At 41.4% G+C, this 22,099-nt stretch overlaps 1 protein-coding gene across 1 annotated transcript; it reads right to left on the bottom strand.

The window, feature by feature from the left end:
• Positions 1 to 7,656: 7,656 nt before the first annotated feature.
• msgn1 (mesogenin 1) lies at positions 7,657 to 8,242 on the bottom strand. Its single transcript, XM_055634920.1, has one exon. It carries the CDS (start codon positions 8,220 to 8,222, stop codon positions 7,743 to 7,745), a length of 480 nt encoding a protein of 159 aa, XP_055490895.1. The 5' UTR covers positions 8,223 to 8,242; the 3' UTR covers positions 7,657 to 7,742.
• Between the last annotated feature and the right edge of the window lie 13,857 nt (positions 8,243 to 22,099).

Here is a 22,099-nt window from a genome sequence, read left to right as displayed (position 1 = left end):
TGAGCCTCATATAATCTTTACTTCACAGAACTTGCCCAATACTTCAGCATTTCAGATAAATTAAGATGAAACATTTTATGGAGAGACATGTTTTTGAAGCACACTCAGTCCTCATTATTCTTCATCCCAGATCTGTGTACTTGAGGTTGATAACCCGTTATTGGGAGTGTCAGGAAACCTTGCACAATCTCTACAGCTTCTCCTGTGTGTTCATGTGTCTGGGGAACTTCTAGCTGAGGACCAATATGTCCAAAGATAGACACAAAATTCTTGAGTAACTCAGAGGGACAGGCAGCATCTCTGGAGAGAAGGAATGGGTGATGGTTTGGGTCAAGACCTTTCTTCAGACTTTTCTCCACCAATATGTCCAAGTCTCTTCTAATCTGACAAATCACAAGGATAGACCTGACGTATACTACAAACCCACTGACTAACAGCTACCTTGACTATTCCTCCCCCCACCCTGCCTTCAACCATTTATGTGGAGTGGTTGTGTGTGACAAGTGCAAAGCCGACAAATCTTCCCAATCTCGTTTGTTTTAGACAAAGCAACAGAGAAACCCCGAAGGTAAAGGAGCAGTGGTGATTTGTCACCAGTATAAGCATGGCCTGTGGGATTTGAGGGGACTCATAGTTTACCACAATTATTTGTTGTGGTGACAGAATTTCAGCAAGGCACCTCCCTCTCGTCACCACCAAAGAATGATTAAAGCTTCCAGGTCTGTGATTTAGAATCGGATGATTACTCAAGTTGAACCTTTCATACAGAAGAGACCCTTGGTGGCATCTGCATTTTTATTATGCCCGGAAGTCTGTGCTCCTGTCCCTTATGGATAATGTAGACTGCATGTCACCTACAGTTGAAGTTTCAGATGTTTCTAATTAAGGGCCGTAGGTGCAGAGACATCTGTCACTGTTTCAAGGCAGGGCTGGGAATAGTGGCTTTACTGCCTCACACCTACTGAACCAGTGCAAGCTTCTAAATTACTGTAACGCCAGCCTTTGATTTTGCTGCAGGCTTTACGAGTTTAAGTGTTCTTTAAGGAAGCGCTGAATTAGGATTTTTAGGTTACCTGAAGATGTTCAACACATATAAAAAATTGACTCTCACAGTACCCATACAGATTTACCCATCTCCATTTCATATTCTTTGATTCCCTTCCTAAAGTATGTCAATTGATCACTTCACTTAAAAAGCCTCTGCGCTTCTTATCTACTACACTATACCATATAGATTCCATATAATATAGTCTGAGCAGATCAATAAACAGCCCAAATTCACTTGGACTATCTCCGATTATCTCTTCCCTTTCTTGATCTCTCTGTCTCTATCACCGGGATAGTCTATGGACTGAGGTATACTACAAACCTACTGACTACACCAGCAACCTTGACTACCTTAACTCCCCCATCCCCTAATTAGTATAAAAACAGTGTTCCTCTAGTCCCCACCTCTCAACCCATCAGTCTCTGCCTCAAACACATTATTCTCCAATATATCCAATATATCCACTCCTTCAATGTGACCAGTGACATCTTTCTGTTTCCACCACAACTCCTTGTTTCACTCATCCCTTTCCACCCAAACCACTCTTACCCCAGGCACTTCTCCCTTTAAACACAGGAGATGTAACACGTGACCTGACACCTCCTCTCTCAATTTCCATCCAGAGACCATAGCAGCCCTTCCAGGAGTGATAGATGTTCGCGCTCCCCTCTTCAAACTTCATGTACTGCATTTGATGCTTTTGATGCAGCCTCCATTACATCGGAGAGACCAAGCACAGATGAGGCACTCGTTACGAGCCGATTGCTTACTCACTGTCCACCAAGGCCTGCTGGATCTCTCGATTGCTAACCATTTTAACTCCCCTGTCCATTTCCATGCCAACCTTTCTGCCTGGGGCCTCCTCCATTGCCAAAGTGTAGCCACACACAAATTGATAGAACAGCACTTCATTTTCCGCCTAGGTAGGCTCAAACCCCGTGGCATGATCATTGAATTCTTCAATGTCAAGTAATACCCTCATCTCCTTCTCTTTCTTTCCCCTTCTCTTCCAACCCGGTGCACACATATTCCTCCCACCATCTTCCACTGCCCATTTCCTTTTTATCCCCTCTCTTTCCCCTCCCCACTGTCCCCTTCCACCTGTATCTCTCTCTGCAGCTTCACATTTCCCTACCTTCTCATAGGATCATAGTCACACAGCACGGAAACAGGCCTGTTGACCCAACTTCTCTTCTTTCCTTACCTGATATCTTTTTATCTCCTTTACATCTCTCACCTTTGTCACCTACTCCACCCATCTGCCAATCACTCCCCCCTCACCTGTATCTAGCAACCAAGTTCAAAAATCATTGGAGTAGAATTAGGCCATTCGGCTCATCGAGTCCACTCCGCCATTCAATCATGGCTGATCTCTGCCTCCTAATCCCATTTTTCTGCCTGCCCCCCATAACCCTTCACACCCATTCTACTTGTCATACTTTGCCCCACCCCCACCTCCCTTTCCCCGCGACCTCCCACTCCATCCATTTGAAGAAGGGTCCAGGCCCGAAACATCATCTAATTATTCCCTGCACAGATGCTACCTGACCCACTGAGTTCCTCCAGCACCTTGTATTTGCTCAAGAATCCAGCATCTGCAGTTTCTCGTCTCTTTAGTGAATGGTCTGGTTCCCACAGACCTCACATCTCTTTGACAAACATCAGCTGACAACAAGAAAGCTTATTCGAGTTACAGTAAATTTGAAAAGGTGGGTAAATATGAGGTATACTACAAACCTCCTTGTATTATTATACCACCGCCATGTCTCCAGGCATCTATTGGATGCCAGCCCATCCCATCTCTGTTAAAATGGCTATTGGATGAGTAAGAAGCAAATTGAGGTCTAGCTGTAAACTATACAACCATTATGACATCTCATCTGATTTCATGATCACAACAACATTCTTGGTACCAAATACTGCATTATACCAGAAGAGCACAGGATTTCAAATTACGCCTGTGCTCAAAACTGCTCCACCATGTCATTCAGATGATTACTGATACATAAAATGTAGATAAAGCAAATTTGGTTGTCCAAAGAAATCCATACTGCACATTTTCTTGCAGCTCTTTTGCGATTAATATTTCAACAGAATGTTGTATGCAAGCAAATACAATGGCTGCACTTTTGAAGTTATATTAGACTTGAGAAAAGACGGATTTCCTAAGGAAAGACCCAAAGTGCAGGAGTAACTCAGCGAGTCAGGCAGCATCCCTGGGGAACATGGATAGGTGACGTGCATTTGGATAAGAGCAGGATATTCTGCATAAACATAACATGGACTACTACAAAATAACAGATATTTTCAAACACTACTTCATTAGTCTGTTGAAGGGTCGAGACCCAAAACGTCACCCATGCTTTCTCTCCAGAAATTGTTCCGCTGAGATGCTCCAGCATATTGTGTCTATCTTCTGTTTAAATCAGCATCTGCAGTTCCTTCCTACATTACTTCCAGCCTTGAAGAAAAACCTCCCACCAGGACAGTGTGAATTTCTTCACCAAAGAAACTAACTATCTTGACAGCTTTCAAAGTCAACCTCTTAGTGTTGCAGTTTTATGCCAAGATGTTAGCTGTATTTTACACTAAGGCTCCCAGGCTTTGTAGTATGGATCAAAAGATAAAGAACTTTAAGGAAAACTATTCACCACAAATAAGGATAGTGCCTCGAAGATCCATTATGATTTTGTTCAGCAATTCTTTATGTAATAAAGTTCACTTTACTTTGATGAATTTCAAACCAGTTCTTTGGATAATGTAATAAAAGCCAACTCCCACATTATTATTAAGACACCAACAAAAAAGTTTTAATTTTGATGATATATCACCATCAGCTAGTAAGGTGGTGATAAGTGGAAATATTTGAAGCATTTTTTAATATCAAAATATACCGCTTTTCATATAAATATCTATCAAAACTATTTTAGTTTAGTTTTGTGATACAGTGCAGAAACAGGCCCTTCGACCCACCGGGTCCGCGCCAACCAGTGATCCCTGCACATTAACACTATCGTACACCCACTCGGGACAATTTTTTTTTCACATTTGCCAAGCCAATTAACCTACAAACCTGTATGTCCTTGGAGTGTGGGAGGAAACTGAAGAACTCAGAGAAAACCCACGCAGGTCACGGGGGGAACGTACAAACTCCGTACAGACAGCACACGTAGCCGGGATCGAACCCGGGTCATTCGCTGTAAGGCAGCAACACTATGGCTGCGCCACCGTGACCACCCTTCGCAAGTGATTTTAAATCAACATGCTCACGGTTAGTTAACATAACATACAACCTATCTAAAACTTCAATTATCCGCTATCCAACTTTTCAGAAAACCTAATGGTCAGGCACCTGGCTCACTTGCTTCTGTTTCCTTTAAACTCACCAGTATCCAATTCACACAGCTCATTTTAAACAGACCTGAGCTGTTTCCAGTAAGTTCTTTAAACTTACACTGGAAATGTAAATATACTACTACGTAATATCCCAAAAAAGTGAATAAATGTATAATAAGTCTGAAAAATCTTGCAGGAAGGAACTGTAGATGCTGGCTTAAACTGAAGATATACACAAAATGCTGGAATAACTTAGCAAACAGGTAGCATCTCTGGATAGAAGGAATGGGTGACCTTTCGGGTCGAGACCCTTCTTCAGGATCTCAATTGAAGAAGGCTCTCGATCCAAAACGTCACCCATTCCTTCTATCCAGAGATGCTGCCTGTCCCGCTGAGTTAGCATTTTGTGTCTATTTGCAGTCTGAAAAATCTGCCGGTCTGGCAGCATTAATGTCCAAAGATGCTGGATTATCAGATTTTCCAACTTTAAATATTTTGGCGATTTCCTGCGTGCAAATACAAGACCCCTTAACATGGAAAAAAAAACTAATAAGAAATAAATGAAATTAAATAATTTTTCCCATGAAGAAGAAATGTAATTAATAAGGAAATCTGAGGAAAATCTAGAACAAATAATGAACCAATTTTAGAGTTTTAGAATTGCATCCTAAAGATTAATACCAATCCAAAGTGTCTTCCCTCTGTTATCCGGCAGCTGAACATGCCTTCCATAAGCTAGGATACCTTTCAATTCATCTCTACCCCATTGTGGTCATTGGACTTTGTCTAAGGAACTGAAGTGCGACAATGCGCTAAAATGCTGAGAACCATATTCTGCACTCTCCATCTTCATTTTTACACCTGAGTTTGTACTGATTGTACTTGAGTTTGATCTAATTGTATCTATGTCTGAAATATCTCATCTGTTTGTTATGGTATGGTACTTTATTTGTCACATGTACCGAGGTGCAGTGAAATTCATTTTTGTAGATGATAACATGCAAAACAAAGCTTGTCAGTGTAATTAGTGCATAAGAAACTTAAACCTAAACCAAACAGTAGAAAAAATACTGGTAGACTTTGTGAAAATGTTACTGAAGATTATTAAGCAGGTATTCAGGATAAGGGCTAGCCAAATCACATATTAATATGGAAATTCTAATAAAAAGGTAAAAGGTTTAATTTTTTTTTTGCTATTGTCTTCTCTGTTCCCCTGATGCTCTGCTATTTTCAGCATGCCTGCATCACTGGGTTCTACTTCATCTATTTTATGCAGTGAATGAAGTGAAAAAAGGGAGGTCTGAAAAGTGCTCAAAAGGTGAACCTCCTGCAAACTCTCCTGCAAGTGTGACCAAAGTTGGGGCTACTTTTATGTTGGAACTTGGGATGGAATTCTTCAAAGATTTGTGCCACAAACTGGACCTTGCATATCGCAGAAAAACCAGTGCTGCATTCCGCACAATATTCAAGTCAATGGATATTTTTAAGGCGGAGATTGATAGATTCTTGATTAGTACGGGTGTCAGGGGTTATGGGGAGAAGGCAGGAGAATGGGGTTGAGAGGGAAAGATCGATCTGCCATGATTAAATGGCAGAATAGATTATGTATCGAAGGGCCTAATACTGCTCCTTTAACTTATGAACTTATGAACAGTAGTTCACTGATGAACATCAGGTTAAAGAAAACTCCATTCCGCAGCACAACCGTGGTTTTCCAGCAAATCAGTTGTAACATCCAAGACCTACTACTAGTATTGAAGCTTAAAAAAATAATGACCATTAACTTTATCAAAAGCTAGCAAGCGATTCCAGGAATGATAATTCAAATTGGTTTTAATAATGATTAATTCATATTTATGCAAGCCTGGAATCATTACAACATTTTCATATTTCCATTTCCATATGACGTAGAGGGAAGTCACTCTGCTTTCAAAGTGATCATATCATTTCCATACCCCTCCTTTTTTTTGTAACCTATTCTCTTTTGCGTAGCCCATGAATTCCCCTTTACTTTCCAACCTCCCACATACACTGAGGATAATTTGCAATAGTCAATTCACCTAACAGCACCTTTTTTGGGATGTGAGAAGAAACCAGAGAACCTGGAACATGTGGTCACAGGGGGAGAAGGTGCATAATCCACACAGATAGAGTTTAGGACTGAAAGCCAGATCGCTGTGAGGCAGAAGCTCCACCACTTTCACTACCATGGAAGTAGGTTATTTTGTTCACAAATCAGTGCCAGCAATTCTGATGGCCCTGGGGTTTGCTCTCCCTGAAGTGTCCATCTAATAAACCCCTGTCCCACTTAGGAAACCTGAACGGAAACCTCTGGAGACTTTGCGCCCCACCCAAGGTTTCCGTGCGGTTCCCGGAGGTTGCAGGTGGTTGCCGGAGGTTGCAGGTAGTGGAAGCAGGTAGGGAGACTGACAAAAACCTCCGGGAACCGCACGGAAACCTTGGGGGGGGCGCAAAGTCTCCAGAGGTTTCCATTCAGGTTTCCTAAGTGGGACAGGGGTAATTCTCTTTAAAAACAAAGATCAAATCCCATTCCGAATCCTTCCCCACAGGGCAATGGACACCATTACTATTTGCTGTATGAGAAAGCTGTTGCCTCATGTCAGGCCTGGTACTTTTACCAATCACCTTAATTCCCTCAAACCACCCCTCATCAGAGTAGTGCACCAGCTTCGACATTCTATTCGCAGCACTTAAGCCATTCACACCCAGGGCCAAACCGCTAAATATTTATTGCATTCTCTGTATGACCAGCACATACTTTCAGCAGCTCGGAGATCAGAAATAGATGCAACACTCCAGCTGCAGCTGAACCCATGTCTAATAGAGATTTTACACGGGTCCCCTTGATTTCATACTCAGTGCCTCAATTCATGAAGCCCAGCTTTTCTCAGTCATTCAATTTCCTTTATGCCTTCAAAGATTTATGTCTCAGGCTTATCTTCATTACATTCCTTTGTGAATTGTAATCCTATGTTATATTACGAAACTGAAAGCTAGATCTTGGAGTGAATATAAAAGACATATCAATTATATTATGTTCATCATTTCAGCATTTATTGGTGTTGCCACAAAAAAATAAAACATTGTAGTCATTAATCAGATAAAATTTGTTATAAAGTATCTCAAGATTATTTGTAGAATGCATCAATCTTTCTTACCATAAGTATGAACTATTCAATATACTGATAGATAATGATAGTTTTTTTTACATTAATATTTAATGGTTAATACAAGTTGGCCAGTAACACATAAACTTTGAGCTAAACTAATCTAAATTTACAGTTAATATTAATTCTTAGTCCATTTGTACAAAACGCGTTCTTTTAACGCAATCGTTTCACATGCTATGTCCTGAATTCTGATGTCTTCCTTGTGCCAGTAATGTGGAAAGCTCAGAAATGTACTGGATGGCGCAGTGTAGCGTCTGGATTTTGGTGAGAGTCTGACCACGCTGGCTGTAAACGGGAGGTAGAAAAGTCCGCAGCATGTGGAGAGCATGCGCCAGCCTCCTCATTCTCAGCTTTTCTCTCTCGCTTGCTTTCATCCGGCGTTTACCTGACATCTTGGCTCTGGGCAGTTGTTGGAGCCTCCGGGATGACGTTCCCTTCTCTTCAATGGCCCAGATCTGCCGCAAGGATTCAACGTCACGAGTTCCCACAGGCACGTTGTTTTTCGTCTCTGAGAGGGGTGTCATAGGAGGAGAGTATAATTCAAAAGGCGATCCTTGTAAGAAACTGCGATGTGATGGATCCTGCTTAGACTCAAACTTGTCTTCTTCATCGTTCCAGCCGATGGAAGAAATCATATCCATGTCCATGAGTCCCACATCATCACCCATTTCCAGCAGAGCTTTCAGAAGATTCTCCATCGTGGATTCGGAAATCGTAGCCTGAGTTTAAGTCTGCAGACTAGCTGACTGCTGCGTTACCAGAAGCCTGTTTTATATAGTGAGCAGAGAAGTGACAGCTTGTGGATTCACAGCTGAGAAGGCAAGTTCAAAGAGTGAAAGTGTTGTGTTTTAAAATGCAAAACAACATCAAACTCTTCACTAGCACACAATCCATTGTCACCTCTCGACGCAATGTTGAAATAATTGTTGAAACAAGTTGAAATAATTTGTACAGGATCAAAAATACTGTCAAAAATAATATATTTATAAAACTGCACTTTCATGGTGACATCAGTAATGGCACCAAAAAAGGAACCCATTAAAATCTGTAGACAAGGTGAATGAACTGGATATTGCAGGTTTCATTTTTACATTTCCTAATTCTCCCATTAACTAGCCAAATAAAATATTTTGTCAAGGAATCTTTTTTCCTTATAACTGCTACCCGTATCAAACTGATGAATGTGAAATGTGTTTTGGAACTACTTATACTGTGATCGCAATGTTATTTACAATGTACAGTATTTATTCTTCCTGCTTAAGTAAGAATACAAGAACGTTTGGGATGAAAGAAAATCTTACAGCTCAGCAAAGAATAACCCTCTGATAATCTAACGTCCATATTAACAGCCAAATAACTGATAGACATTTTTATTGATTCTGCCTACTAATAGGAACTGCCAATGGGGACCTCTCTCTACCCGAGCCGGCTGCTTGCCCCTTTTCCGGGGATACGTCCGTGCCCAGGTGCGGTTAGAAAGGGAATACACCCTGTCTGTGGGCACCCTGAGGGAGTTCCGGGACCGCTGGGTTCTGCAGGGAGTAGAATGTATCCTCAATAAGGATTGTATCATAATTGTATAATAGTTTATTATGGTTATATGTTTGTATTGTATTATGCTGGTGGGCTCTGGCTTGTTTTATTGTAGTGTAAATATTATTTTTTAATAATTGAATACATTTTTTGATTAAAAAAAAAAAAATGGGGACCTCTCGATGATGGCACATATTAAATATCAAAGGGAGCTTTAACAATCTGATCCAATTGTGCTACCACTCCTTCCTGCAGTCTCCATTTTTTTAAACAAACTGAAGCCACAATCGATTTGCTTCACACTTCTGCTACAAGACTACCGCTCCTGAATTTTATGTCATTTATATTGTGCCTCACATTCTACTGCAGGGACATAGAGTTATACAGCATGAAAGCAGGCCCTTTAGCCCATCTTGTCCTTGCTGACCAAGTTGTCATTCTGGGCAAATCTCATTTGCCCGCTGCTGGCCCATATCTCTCTAAACAATCAAGATCCAACATAGCAATTTGAATGGCTCCACGCGAAACAAAGAATTTTACTGTACAAAAACAGGTGATTTATTCAATTTGGTCTTTCATAAATTTATTTAGCTTTTCTCATTTCTGCAATCTAGTCTTAACCCCTTATAACTCTTTACTCTTTGTAGCTTTTTAATATTCTTTGATATCAAGCAGCAAGCTAACTCTTTTGTGAAGAAAACCAAAAGCCAATTTTAACTCTTCAGTCCTTCAGCCCAAATTCTAATACTATAATTCTCCTTTAAAAACAAGGTTGGAATGTTTATTCATTATCCACTGCTCCTCTCCTTCATGCTATTTAGAAATAATGTCTAGAGACATTCCTCCTATAATGCTTACTGTTTTTATACTTATGGGCCTGTCCCACTTAGGCAACCTTTTAGGCGACTGCAGGAGAATATGCAGTCGCCATATGGTCCCCACATATTTGCAGGCGATTGCCGGGGAGTCGGCTTCATGGTCATGGCGAGTTCCCAGCAACTAGTCGCGGCCTCGTTATAGTTGCCGCAACGTTGAAAAGTTAGCAGCGACTAGAATGAAGCTGCCATGGAGAGTAGCAAGAATTCTCGTGCTGTAGGTGGGTCGCCAGGAGGTCCTAATGGGTTACACAAAAAAGCTGGAGAAACTCAGCGGGTGCAGCAGCATCTATGGAGCGAAGGAAATAGGCAACGTTTCGGGCCGAAACCCTTCTTCAGACTTGTGGTTTGTGGGTCCTAGTGGATTGTCAGGAGGTCGAAGGTTCTCGTAGGTTGTAGCCGGTGCTGACCGGTGAATTTCATTGGCTCATTGGGAAAAATAAACGTAAGCAGCAGTTTTCAGAACCAAGGATAACCGGCCGGTAATGTTAAAAGTCCGTCGAGCTTCACAGCCGTGTATAGAGATTTTTAAAAAGTTGTCTCCACTCCTTCTTCCTCCTTCTCCCCCCTCCCCCCCTCTTTTAAAGGACTAACCATACACTGTGCTTTAGCCGTCTTAATTACAATACCAACCTTCCTGTATCACATTGGCTTTGCACTGTGTGAATTTCACTCAGGCAGCACTCCCCCGCTTGCCCTGTCCCCGCCTGCATAATGGGCTGGTGAAGGAAGCGAGTTGTTTGTGTGTGTGTGTGTGTGTGTGTGTGTGTGTGTGTGTGTGTGTGTGTGTGTGTGTGTGTGTGTGTGTGTGTGTGTGTGTGTGTGTGTGTGTGTGTGTGTGTGTGTGTGTGTGTGTGTGTGTGTGTGTGTGTGTGTGTGACGTTCCACTCTGACAGTCGCCGTTCCAGTTGCCAGTTTTTCAGACGACTGCTAGCAACATGACAGTCGCCGGCAGTCGCCTGAAAAATCGCTTAAGTGGGACAGGCCCATTACTTTCCCTTTCATTTGATTTAAACGTAATATATTATTACTCTGGTGTATTTGAGGAGACACAAAGAGCCAGCAAAGGGATTTAAATAGGTTAAATAGGTGGGCAAGAAGTTGGCAGATGGGGTATAATCTGGGAAAATGTGCGGTTGTTTACTTTGGAAAGACGAATGAACAACATTATTTAAAATTGAGTGAGACTGCAAACTGCTGTACTATGAAGAGGAAACAAGGAACTGCAAATGGTGGTTTACACAAAAGGACATAAAGTGCTGGAGTAACTTAACGGGTCTGCAGCATCTTTAGAGATCATGAAAAGGTGTTGTTTAGGGTCTGGACCCTGCTTCAGTCAGATGAAGGATCCTGACCCAAAACGACACCTTTCCATGATCTCCAAACATGCTGCCTGACCCGTTGAGTTACTCCAGCACTTTGTGTCCATTTTCGGTACTAAGCAGCCTAGGGTACTTATACCTGAATTGTAAAGGCCTGACATGTAGGGAAATAAAGTAATTAGGAAAGTAATGAATCGTTGACCTTTATGACAAGGTGGGTGAGGTTTAAAAGTAGGGAATTTTTGATTACAGGTCTGTGATGAGATCCCACCAAGAGTACAGCACACTATTTGAATCTCAATATTTACTGAGGGATGTGTGCATTGAAAGGAAGACAAAAGTGCTGGAGAAACTATGGAGCATCTATGGAGCGAAGGAAATAGGCAATGTTTTGGGCCAAAACCCTTCTTCAGACTGATGTAGGGTGGGGGGGCCGGGAAGAAGAAAGGAAGAGGAGGAGCCAGAGGGCTGAGGCAGAGCTGAAAAGGGGAGGAGACAGCAAGGGCTACCGGAAATTGTAGAAGTCAATGTTCAAGCCGCTGGGGTGCAGACTGCCCAAGCGGAATATGAGGTGCTGCTCCTCCAATTTCCGGTGGTGCTCACTCTGCCCATGGAGGAGGCCCAGGACAGAAAGGTCGGATTCGGAATGGGAGGGGGAGTTGAAGTGCTGAGCCTCAGGGAGATCAGGTTGGTTATTGCAAACTCAGCGAAGGTGTTGGGCGAAGCAATCGCTAAGCCTACGCTTGGTCTCACCGATGTAGATCAGCTGACATCTAGAGCAGCGGATGCAATAGATGAGGAGGTGCAGGAGAACCTCTGTCGCACCTGGAACGACTGCTTGGGTCCTTGAATGGAGTCGAGGTGGGAGGTAAAGCAACAAGTGTAGCATCTCCTGCGGTTGCAAGGAAAAGTGCCCGGGAGGGGGTGGTGCGGGTGGGAAGGGAAGAATTGACCAGGGAGTTACGGAGGGAGCGGTCTTTGCGGAAAGCAGACAGGGGGGAGAAACTCACTCGCTGAGTTTCTCCAGCACTTTTGTCTACCTTCGATTTTCCAGCATCTGCAGTTCCTTCTTGAACAATGCATTGAAAGGAATCTAGAAAATGACTAGTCCATGACTTATGACTGTAAAAGGTTCACGAGTTTTATACTTGGGGTGATAAATAATGTATGAAGAGAATTTGAGCTGATTTTGTTCGTACATATTGGAGTTTAGAAGAATAAGTGATCTTGTGGCAATATATGAGCTTCTAAGAGGAATGACAGGATGGATGCTGAGAGGATGCCCTAAATAGGGTGTATAGAATGATGGGCATTGTATCAAAAGACATCCATTTATAGAGATGAGGACAAATTTATTCTCAGAGGATCAGGACTCTGGAATTCTCTTACCCAGGAAAGTTGTGGAATCAGAGTCACTGAATATATTCAAAGAGAAGGTTCACAGGGATGTGATCTACAAGAGAATCAGGGAACTTTGGGGTGAGAGCAGGAACATTATATTGTGGGCAAGATAGGATCAGTAAAGATCTTATTAAAGAGAGAAACAGACTGTTGGTCAAATGGCTCACTCCTGCTCCTGTTCCTTTTGTTTTTATACTATTCAAATATTGATATTTCACTTATAACATACAAATAACTTGATTTTCTTTTATCATCTGTTATATAAACTACTTGCTTCAAATTGAATAAATCCCATCATTCAGTCATGATATTTCAGTCTTCATTGCATGTCTATTCATTTCTTTATTTGCTGCAGCCATCAGGCTATTAAACACAACAATGAATAAGCTCTGAAACTGCAAAAGACTATATTATTATTGCACTATATATGTTATGTTATTTATTGAACTTTTTATTTTTCTTCTCTTCCCCTGTTATGTACTATGTTTACATATTCACATATTCTGTTGTGCTGCAACAAGTAAGAATTTCATTGTCCCATCCGGGACATATGACAATAAAACGCTCTTGACTCTTGATAGACTTGATATAACTTTTCACAGGCTGTTACTTATTCTTCATTTCATATACTATTTAGCTATATACTAAGTGCAATTTAGCTCAGTACTATTTATTTCTTTGCAATTTTATTTACAATTTTTCACTGAAAGTTATATTCCCTGGCCTTTCCTTTGTTCTGATAGTAAACATAATTAACTTGCAGTAAGTATTTCCCAAATGTTTTACTTCTAACAAAGGTGAAAAAAAATGCCTTCTGCACCATGAGGATTTCCCCTATTTCAATCTACTTTTTGATATTTTAAATAAAAATCACCTTCAGTTATGATTATGTTAAAATTCATGTTTTCAAATTCAACTGTGATATAATTCTTAACTTTTCCCTGCAGTATTCAGATTTCTAATTGTGGGACATCACTTTTACACTTAAATTATTATTTTTTAGGCTGATTATATTATCTTTAGTTTTCCTCTCTCTCTCTACCGAATCCAATACTTGATATTAAAGTTTACTTAACAATCAGTCCTGACTGATTTATAACCACCCATTGGTTGAGGTCTTGAAAATTGCTTCATGATTCTCTAATTTGAACAATGCAAATTCCCAATATGTTTTCATTGGGCAATAATCACCAAAAAATGCATTCAACTTTCTGCAGCATTGTTTTAATGTAGGAAGCATGACAACTAAATTATATACAATGAAATAAATGGCCAGATTATCTGGAAGTCTTGATTGAATTTTGACCAAGACATTAAGGATTTCCTTGGTTCAAACTGTAAGCTGTTTTACATTCACAGCTGAGAGCAAGTAGAGCATTAGTGCGAGGTAACACTATGGCAGTGCAATATTTCATCTCACACTGGACTGAAATCTCAGTTTACAATGTACACGCAGATGTCTGATCCAGGACTTGTGGCCACAGTTAGAAGCAAGAGTGGTCCTGCTGACATTATCTCTTAACATTTATAAAGCTATAATGATTCTTTGAAGGCTCTCAGTTATAGAGTCATAGTCATAGATTGATACAGTGTGGAAGCAGGTCTTTCGGCCCAACTTGCCCAGACCAGCCAACATGCCCTAGTTACACTAGTCCCACCTGCCCACGTTTGGTTCATATCCCTCCAAATGTCTTATCCATGTATCTGGCCTCGATTTGCCTACTATGGGCAAGAGAGTGTGCATCTACTTGATCTATTCTTCTCTTGATTTATTAATCTTCTATAAGATCACCCCTCATCCGCCTGCGCTCAAGGAATAGAGTCCCAGCCTGCTCAACCTCTCCCTATAGCTCACACCCTCTAGTCCTGGAACCATCCTCGTAAATCTTCTCTGTACCCTTTTCAGTTGCCAAAAAGAACTACATCAATTCAAGAGCCACTTCCCCAGGACGAGGACGAGCAGGTGAGCTGGGACGAAGGGCCTGTTTCCATGCTGTAAGACTGACAAGTAGAATTATATAATAAAGACAATTCAGGAAAACTTGCATTTTGAAATAATAATGCATAATACATAGAATACAATAACATTGGGCCCAAAGAGTCACAGTCACAAAGGCTCTTTGGCCTAAAATGTCCACACCAACCAAGATTCCCCAACTAAATTGGACCAATTTACCTGCATTTGGCTATCCACATAGCTGCCCAAATATCTTTTAAAAGTTGTTATTGTACCTGCCTCAAATACTTCCTCTGGCAGCTCGTTCCATGTAGTCAGCACCCACTGTGTAAATAAAATTACTTCTCAGGTTCAAAATCAATCTTTCCTCTTTCATGCCTTACCTAATAAGCTTCTAGCATTGAAATAAATGGAATTTCATCCATCCATCTATTTTCACTTTCCACGTGTTTCTGCCTATCAATCTAATGATCTTTCAGCTTCTCACTGCCCCCTGCCACTCTAGTCTAACCCCTCCTGAGTACCACTAGCAAACCTGCTCACCAGGATATTGATCCCTCTCCAGTTCAGGTGAAACCCATCCTTCTTGGCAGTCACTTTGCCCCAGAAGAGATACCAATGGTCCATAATTCTGAATCCCTGTCCCCTGCACTTCAGCTCTTCAGTCATGCATTCATCTGTTCTATCTTCCTTGTCCTGCCCTCACTAGTATGTGGCACTGGAACTAATTTGGAGATTACAAATCTTGTCACACCTAATAAATGAAGTCACTCCCATGAATTTAACCAAAATCTAAATAGCTGAATATAGAAAGCTACCTGCATCGCAAATACATTTAATATAATATTTGGAATAACTATTTTTGCGTCATCTAATGATTCAGATAGCTTCACCTAGGTGACCTATTGTGTTGTTTGACATTTAAAATTTCTGTTTTAAACTATGAAGTATTCAATATTTTTATTTAATTAATACATGCCATTTTATCTGTTAGGTATATTTTGTTGCTATATTTACCAACAATAAAACAAAGTATATGGAAAGAGATTTTCAATCTGGCTTCACTGGCTTGATTCAGAAGTGAAGATGAAAGTAAATGGTGAGACACAAATCCTTTGAAGAACAGTGTTCACTTTTAACACCACCAACATTTGAGCTGTCGACACCGCTCCCAAAATTTATGATAGGTGTAATCTGTTGTTCTATCGCTGTTATTCTGGCAATCTGTACAGTCACTGAATTACAGCTACAATTAAACTCGAATCAGCCTTTAATTTTGACAATTAAGCTTTGGTATTTCTGTACACTCCTTTATTTTATTCTTACAATATAATACTTTAATTTATCTACAACCATGTATATTGTTCTTTACATAGAACAATAACACGTATTAACACAGAGATGTTGATATCCCAAGGTGTTTTACAAGAGCATCATCAAACAAAATCTGAGACTGAGCCATGACTAAAGCTTTGTTAGAGTTAGGCTTCAGGGACAAATAAGAATAAAGAGTTTTACTGTTGTGGAATCGAATGTAAGTGTGAGCGTGAATATTACTATGCACAGGGTGTTTGGTGCTTAGTGGGTTTTTAGAGGAAAAGTTTCAAAGAATTGATCAAAGACGTAAAATGTAACATTCCTGCTGACTCATGTACTTCCCCGGGCCATGACCACTCAAAGGGAGAAGAAGCTTGCAAGATGGTTTTGACAACCTCATGCGGACTTACATTGAAGCCCACCATAAACAATATTAGGAGAATGCTACATCAAAAAGTTATTACTGGTTTAAGGAAGGAGCTGGGGCCTTAAGGAACTCTCGTTTTCAGCATAGGTGAATAAGATTTGTTGTTGGGACGGTTTTAGGTGACAAGCTTTTGGAAGACCTCTTGTTTATCAAGTCTGAAGAAAGGTCTCGACCCGAAACGTCACCCATTCCTTCTCTCCAGAGATGCTGCCTCTCCCACTGAGTTAAGGGCCTGTCGAACGAGGATGCGACCTGCATGCGGCAAACGCGACTTAAAGGGCCGGTCCCACCAGAATGCGGCAAGCGCGACCTAACGTGGTCGTCTGAGCCGTACGGCATGCGCCAAGTGCGACCAAACCAGATGCGGGAGCCACGCGGAGGACGAGTGAGTGACACGGCGTCGATGTGGCTGCGGGCCGGCAGGCCGTTGTCGCGCGGAATTTTTAAACACGGTCAGTTTTTCGGAGCCCCGCGCGATGTCGGGACCAGCTCCGCACAACTCCATACGGCTCCGGCGATCAAAGTGGGACTGGCCCCACGAGGCCGTACGGCTCAAGCCACCATGCGCTTGCCGCATGCAGGTCGCATGCTGGTGGGACCAGCCCTTTACGTCGCGCTTGCCGCATGCAGGTCGCATGCCCGTGGGACAGGCCCTTAACTCCAACATTTTGAGTCTACAGTGCCCTCCATAATGTTTGGGACAAAGACCCATCATTTATTTATTTGTCTCTGTATTCCACAATTTGAGATTTGTAATAGAAAAATATCACATGTGGTTAAAGTGCACATTGTCAGATTTTATTTAAGGGTATTTTTATACATTTTGGTTTCACCATGTAGAAATGACAGCTATGTCTATACATAGTCCTCCCAATTTCAGCGCACCATAATGTTTGGGACAAATGGCTTCACAGGCGTTTGTAATTGCTCAGGTGTGTTTAATTGCCTCCTTAATGCAGCTACAGTACATTTTTGTTCATCAAGACGGCTTACAAAATGTATATTTTGTTCAGAGGAACAGTTAGAAGAATTAACACAATGATATCATGATATCTGCATTGATATCAGTATTAGTTTGATATTATCACTTGTTCCAAGACACATCGGAAAGCTTTGTTTGCGTGCTATCCAACCAAATCATACTTTACGAGCAAATTCAAGCCATACAAACCATACAGGTACAACAGGTAGCACAAAGAGAAAAATGCCAGACTTCCGAATATAATGTTACAGCACTAAAGTGCTACAATTACAAAGTGCAGATAAAAAAAAGTGCAAATCCACAATGAGTTAGGTTGGAGGAATGGAACCACACCCCACCTTCAGTCAACTGATAACAGTGGGGAAGAAGCTGGTCCTGAAACTGATGGCACTTACTTTCAAGCTTTTGTATATTTTGCCTGATGAGAGGGAGGAGACACATCCCAGTAGGATGCTTTCCACAGTGCATCTGTAGAGGTTTGTAAGAGTCATTGGAGACATGCCCTGCTCCTTTAGACTTCTGAGGAAGTAGAGGTTTTGATGTGCTTTCTTGGCTGTAGCTTCAATGCAGTTGCTCCAAGACAAATTGTTGGACATATTTACACCAAGTAACATGAAGGTCTCGACGATCTCGTACCTTCAGTGTCATTGATGTTGACATCAAAGTGTACACCAAGTCCTTTCTTTAAATCAGTAACTATCTCTTTCATCTTGCTGCCATTGAGGGAGAGGTTGGGGTCTTTACATCATGTGTCTAAACTCTCTAAATACTTTTCGTACCCCATCATTTTTTAAAAGCCCACTGCAGTGGTGTCATCTGCAAACTTTTATTTGAAGTTATGGCAGAATTTGGCCACTCAGTCATGAGCAGAAAGGGAGCATAGTAAAGGGTTGAGAACACATCTTTATGGCATTTTATCATTGTGAGATGTTCTGAATTGTTATTTCTCAGATATTATGAAACTCATTGTGATCTGAAGGGATCTGAATAAGGGTTTGAAATCTATTGGTAAAAAACAGTAGATTTTTATTCAAAACGACCCTGACATTTAGAAGCATTTGAAAACTCGCAAAATCAATACTCTATGTTCCTGTGTATGTCAAGGTGCTCTCCGAGGACAAGATCTCTAGCATTAAGGCCCCCGGAGCATTAAATCAGCTACTCATGGCAGTAGACATCAGTTGCATGCTTGACTTTCTATTCCGAGTTCTGTCAGGTGTAGAGATTACTTAGTAGATAGAGCAACCAAATGCTCAAAACCTCAATGTAACATCCCCATCAGTGCTCAGAATAAAGGAACATAAAGTCATGGATTCATAGAGTAATACAGTATGGAAACAGGCCCTTTGGCCCAGCTCGCCCACACCGGCCAACAATGTCCCATCTACCCTAGCCCCACTTGCCTGCGCTTGGTCCATAACCCTCCAAACCTGCCCCATCCATGTACTGTCCAACTATTTATTTTTAATGATGGGATAATCGCAGCATCAACTACCTCCTCAAGTTCAAGTTCAAGTAAGTTTATTGTCAGGTGTCCCTGCATAGGACAATGAAATTCTTGCTTTGCTTCAGCACACAGAACATAGTAGGCATTGACTACATGATGGCAGCTTGTTCCATACACCCACGACCCTTTGTGTGAAAAAGTTACCCCTCGGATTCCTATTAAATCTTTTCTGTTTCACCTTGAACCTTTGGCCTCTGGTCCTCGATTCCCCTACTCTGGGTAAAAGACTCTGTGCATCTACCCGATCTATTCCTCTCATGATTTTGTATACCTTTATAAGATCTCCCCTCATCCTCCTACACTCTATGGAATAGAGACTCAGCCTACTCAAACTCTCCCTATAGCTCACACCCTCTAGTCCTGGCAACATCCTCGTAATTCTTTTCTGAACCCTTTCAACAGTATCTTTCCTATAACATCTGGGATAGCACGGAGACCCTTGTGATTGTGCGTCAAGAGCACATACTGTAGAAGCTTTGCGGATGACACGAAGCTGGGGGGCAGTGTGAGCTGTGAGGAGGATGCTAGGAGGCTGCAAGGTGACTTGATAGGCTGGGTGAGTGGGCAAATGCATGGCAGATGCAGTATAAGGTGGAGAAATGTGAGGGTATCCACTTTGGTGGCAAAAACAGGAAAGTAGACTATTATCTGAATGGTGGCCGATTAGGAAAATGGGAGATGCAACGAGACCTGGGTGTCATGGTACACCAGTCATTGAAAATAGGCATGCAGGTGCAGCAGGCAGTGAAGAAAGCGAATGGTATGTTAGCATTCATAGCAAAAGGATTTGAGTATAGGAGCAGGGAGGTTCTCAGTCTGAAGAAGGGTTTCGGCCCGAAACGTTGCCTATTTCCTTCGCTCCATAGATGCTGCTGCACCCGCTGAGTTTCTCCAGCATTTTTGTGTACCTTTGATCTTCCAGCATCTGCAGTTCCTTCTTGAACAGGTTCTACTGCAGTTGTACAGGGTCTTGGTGAGATCACACCTGGAATATTGTGTACCGTTTTGGTCTCCAAAACTGAGGAAAGACATTCTTGCCATAGAGGGAGTACAGAGAAGGTTCACCAGACTGATTCCTGGGATGTCAGGACTTTCATATGAAGAAAGACTGGATAGACTCGGCTTGTACTTGCTAGAATTTGGATGATTGATGGGGGATCTTATAGAAACTTACAAAATTCTTAAGGGGTTGGAATGGCTAGATGCAGGAAGATTGTTCCTGATGTTGGGGAAGTCCAGAACAAGGGGTCACAGTTTAAGGATAAGGATAATATTTTAGGACCGAGATGAGAAAAACATTTTTCACACAAAGAGTGGTGAATCTCTGGAATTCTCTGCCACAGAAGGTAGTTGAGGCCGGTTCATTGGCTATATTTAAGAGGGAGTTAGATGTGGCCCTTGCGGCTAAAGGGATCAGGGGGTATGGAGAGAAGGCAGGGATGGGATACTGAGTTGGATGATCAGCCATGATCATATTGAATGGCGGTGCAGGCTCGAAGGGCCAAATGGCCTACTCCTGCACCTAGTTTCTATGTTTCTAGGTTTCTATGTAAGTAGTGGAAGGAACGGCCACCTCACAGCTCACAGAAAGTCAGATTAGTTTATTGTGATAGACATCAGGATTCATTGAAATTCCCCGTTCACAGAAAAAAGCGTATATATAGTGATAGATACAACAATTAATACATTGACAAGCCGTGTAATATTGAAGTGCAATCTAGAGCAATGCAGAAAGGTATTTAAGTACAATAACAGAACAACTGAATTAAATAGAAGTGAAGTGTAAATCTAGTAAGTAAGTAAAAGTAAATGGCAGCACCTCTGGGAAGAAGAGGATGTGAAATGGGTGATTGGTTCAGGAATCAGATAATGGTGAGGAAGACACTGTTCTTAAGTCTAAATGTCCATGCTTTCAAACTCATCTCAGTCCCAAATGGCCTACCCCTTATTCTTAAACTGTGACCCCTGGGTCTGGACTCCCCTAACATCGGGAACATTTTTTCCAGAGTGTATTTATGGAGTGGCGTCGTCGATTCCAAGGAACTGCCGAATGAGAAAATACACTGGCATTGCAGCAGAGTGTCAGAGAAAACAATTGTTGTCTTTCCCAAAGAAATCAGGCTTCCTGAAAGCACTCAATTAATTACCAAGATGCAGTTTGATCAAACAATGAGAACATGCACTAAAACTCAGTCAGTAACCGAGAAAGAATCATCATAGTGGCAGATATGGATTTTTAGCAATAAATTCCGTGATCATTTTTCATGTCAGCAGGTTTAAAGTCAACACTTGATTTGAATTAGTTGTGCATTTGTGTAGTAAATGAGTTTTAAATGTCTAGATAAATGCTTCCGTGAGTGCAAAGCAGGTGTGACTGTGAATTTACAACTAGAGAGAGTTGAAAGAAACTACAGAAACTTAAAAGCAAATGAACTTCAAAAACGACTTAATTGACCCTAATCCTTTAATTATAGTCGCTTTGTGAAACAGTTTGATTTTCTTTTGGTGTTTTTAACTCAGACTCACTTTCAAATCGAAAATGTGAGATCATGAATGAGATTTCAAATAACTAAATCCAGTGAAATGGGTAAATAAATTAATGTGGTCCCTTCAAATAAATTTAGAAAAATATTTCTATAAGGGAGACAGTAAAATAAAAATATTCTAAGGGTCTACAAAAGGAAATGTTTATTACATTTAAGCTTTACAACCATTGTAAACAATGGTTGTAAAGCTTATCAACAAAATCATGTATATTCATAAACGTTCTCCTTTTCTAATTGCCTTGAAATCACAAAACAAATTGTATGAATTAATTACTGCATATTAAAAATGATAAATTTCATCTAAATAGTTGCTTAAATGGGTGGGGAGGGGAGGCGTGGGATGGGGAGTCGGGGCGGTGAGAGAGGGCAAGCAGAAATGTCCTGCTTGCATCTGACAGAAGATGCCTGTAGTCGAGCCGCATGTAGTCGAGCCCACCCCCCCCCCTCCCCCCCCTCGCTGCCTACCCACTGGATTGGCGCTGGTGTTACCCGGGTACGCTGGTGTTCACCGCTCCTCATAAATGTGTGGATTGGCTGGTTGATAGACTACTGAAAAATTGTCTTGGATCTCTAGATGGGTGGTAAAATCGGGGGAAGTTGAATGGAATGGGGTAAGAATAGTTTGCAGGGAAAATTCGTTGATGAATGCAATTCCTC

This window comes from Leucoraja erinacea, chromosome 5 (assembly GCF_028641065.1).
Source record: "Leucoraja erinacea ecotype New England chromosome 5, Leri_hhj_1, whole genome shotgun sequence".
Lineage (NCBI taxonomy): Eukaryota > Metazoa > Chordata > Chondrichthyes > Rajiformes > Rajidae > Leucoraja > Leucoraja erinaceus.
Note: the sequence above shows the minus strand (reverse complement) of the source record. Positions and strands in the feature narration are given on the sequence as shown.

Excerpts from the sequence above, each read along its gene's own strand:
- msgn1 (XM_055634920.1), bottom strand. The coding sequence starts at position 8,222 with ATGGACATGGATATGATTTCTTCCATCGGCTGGAACGATGAAGAAGAC.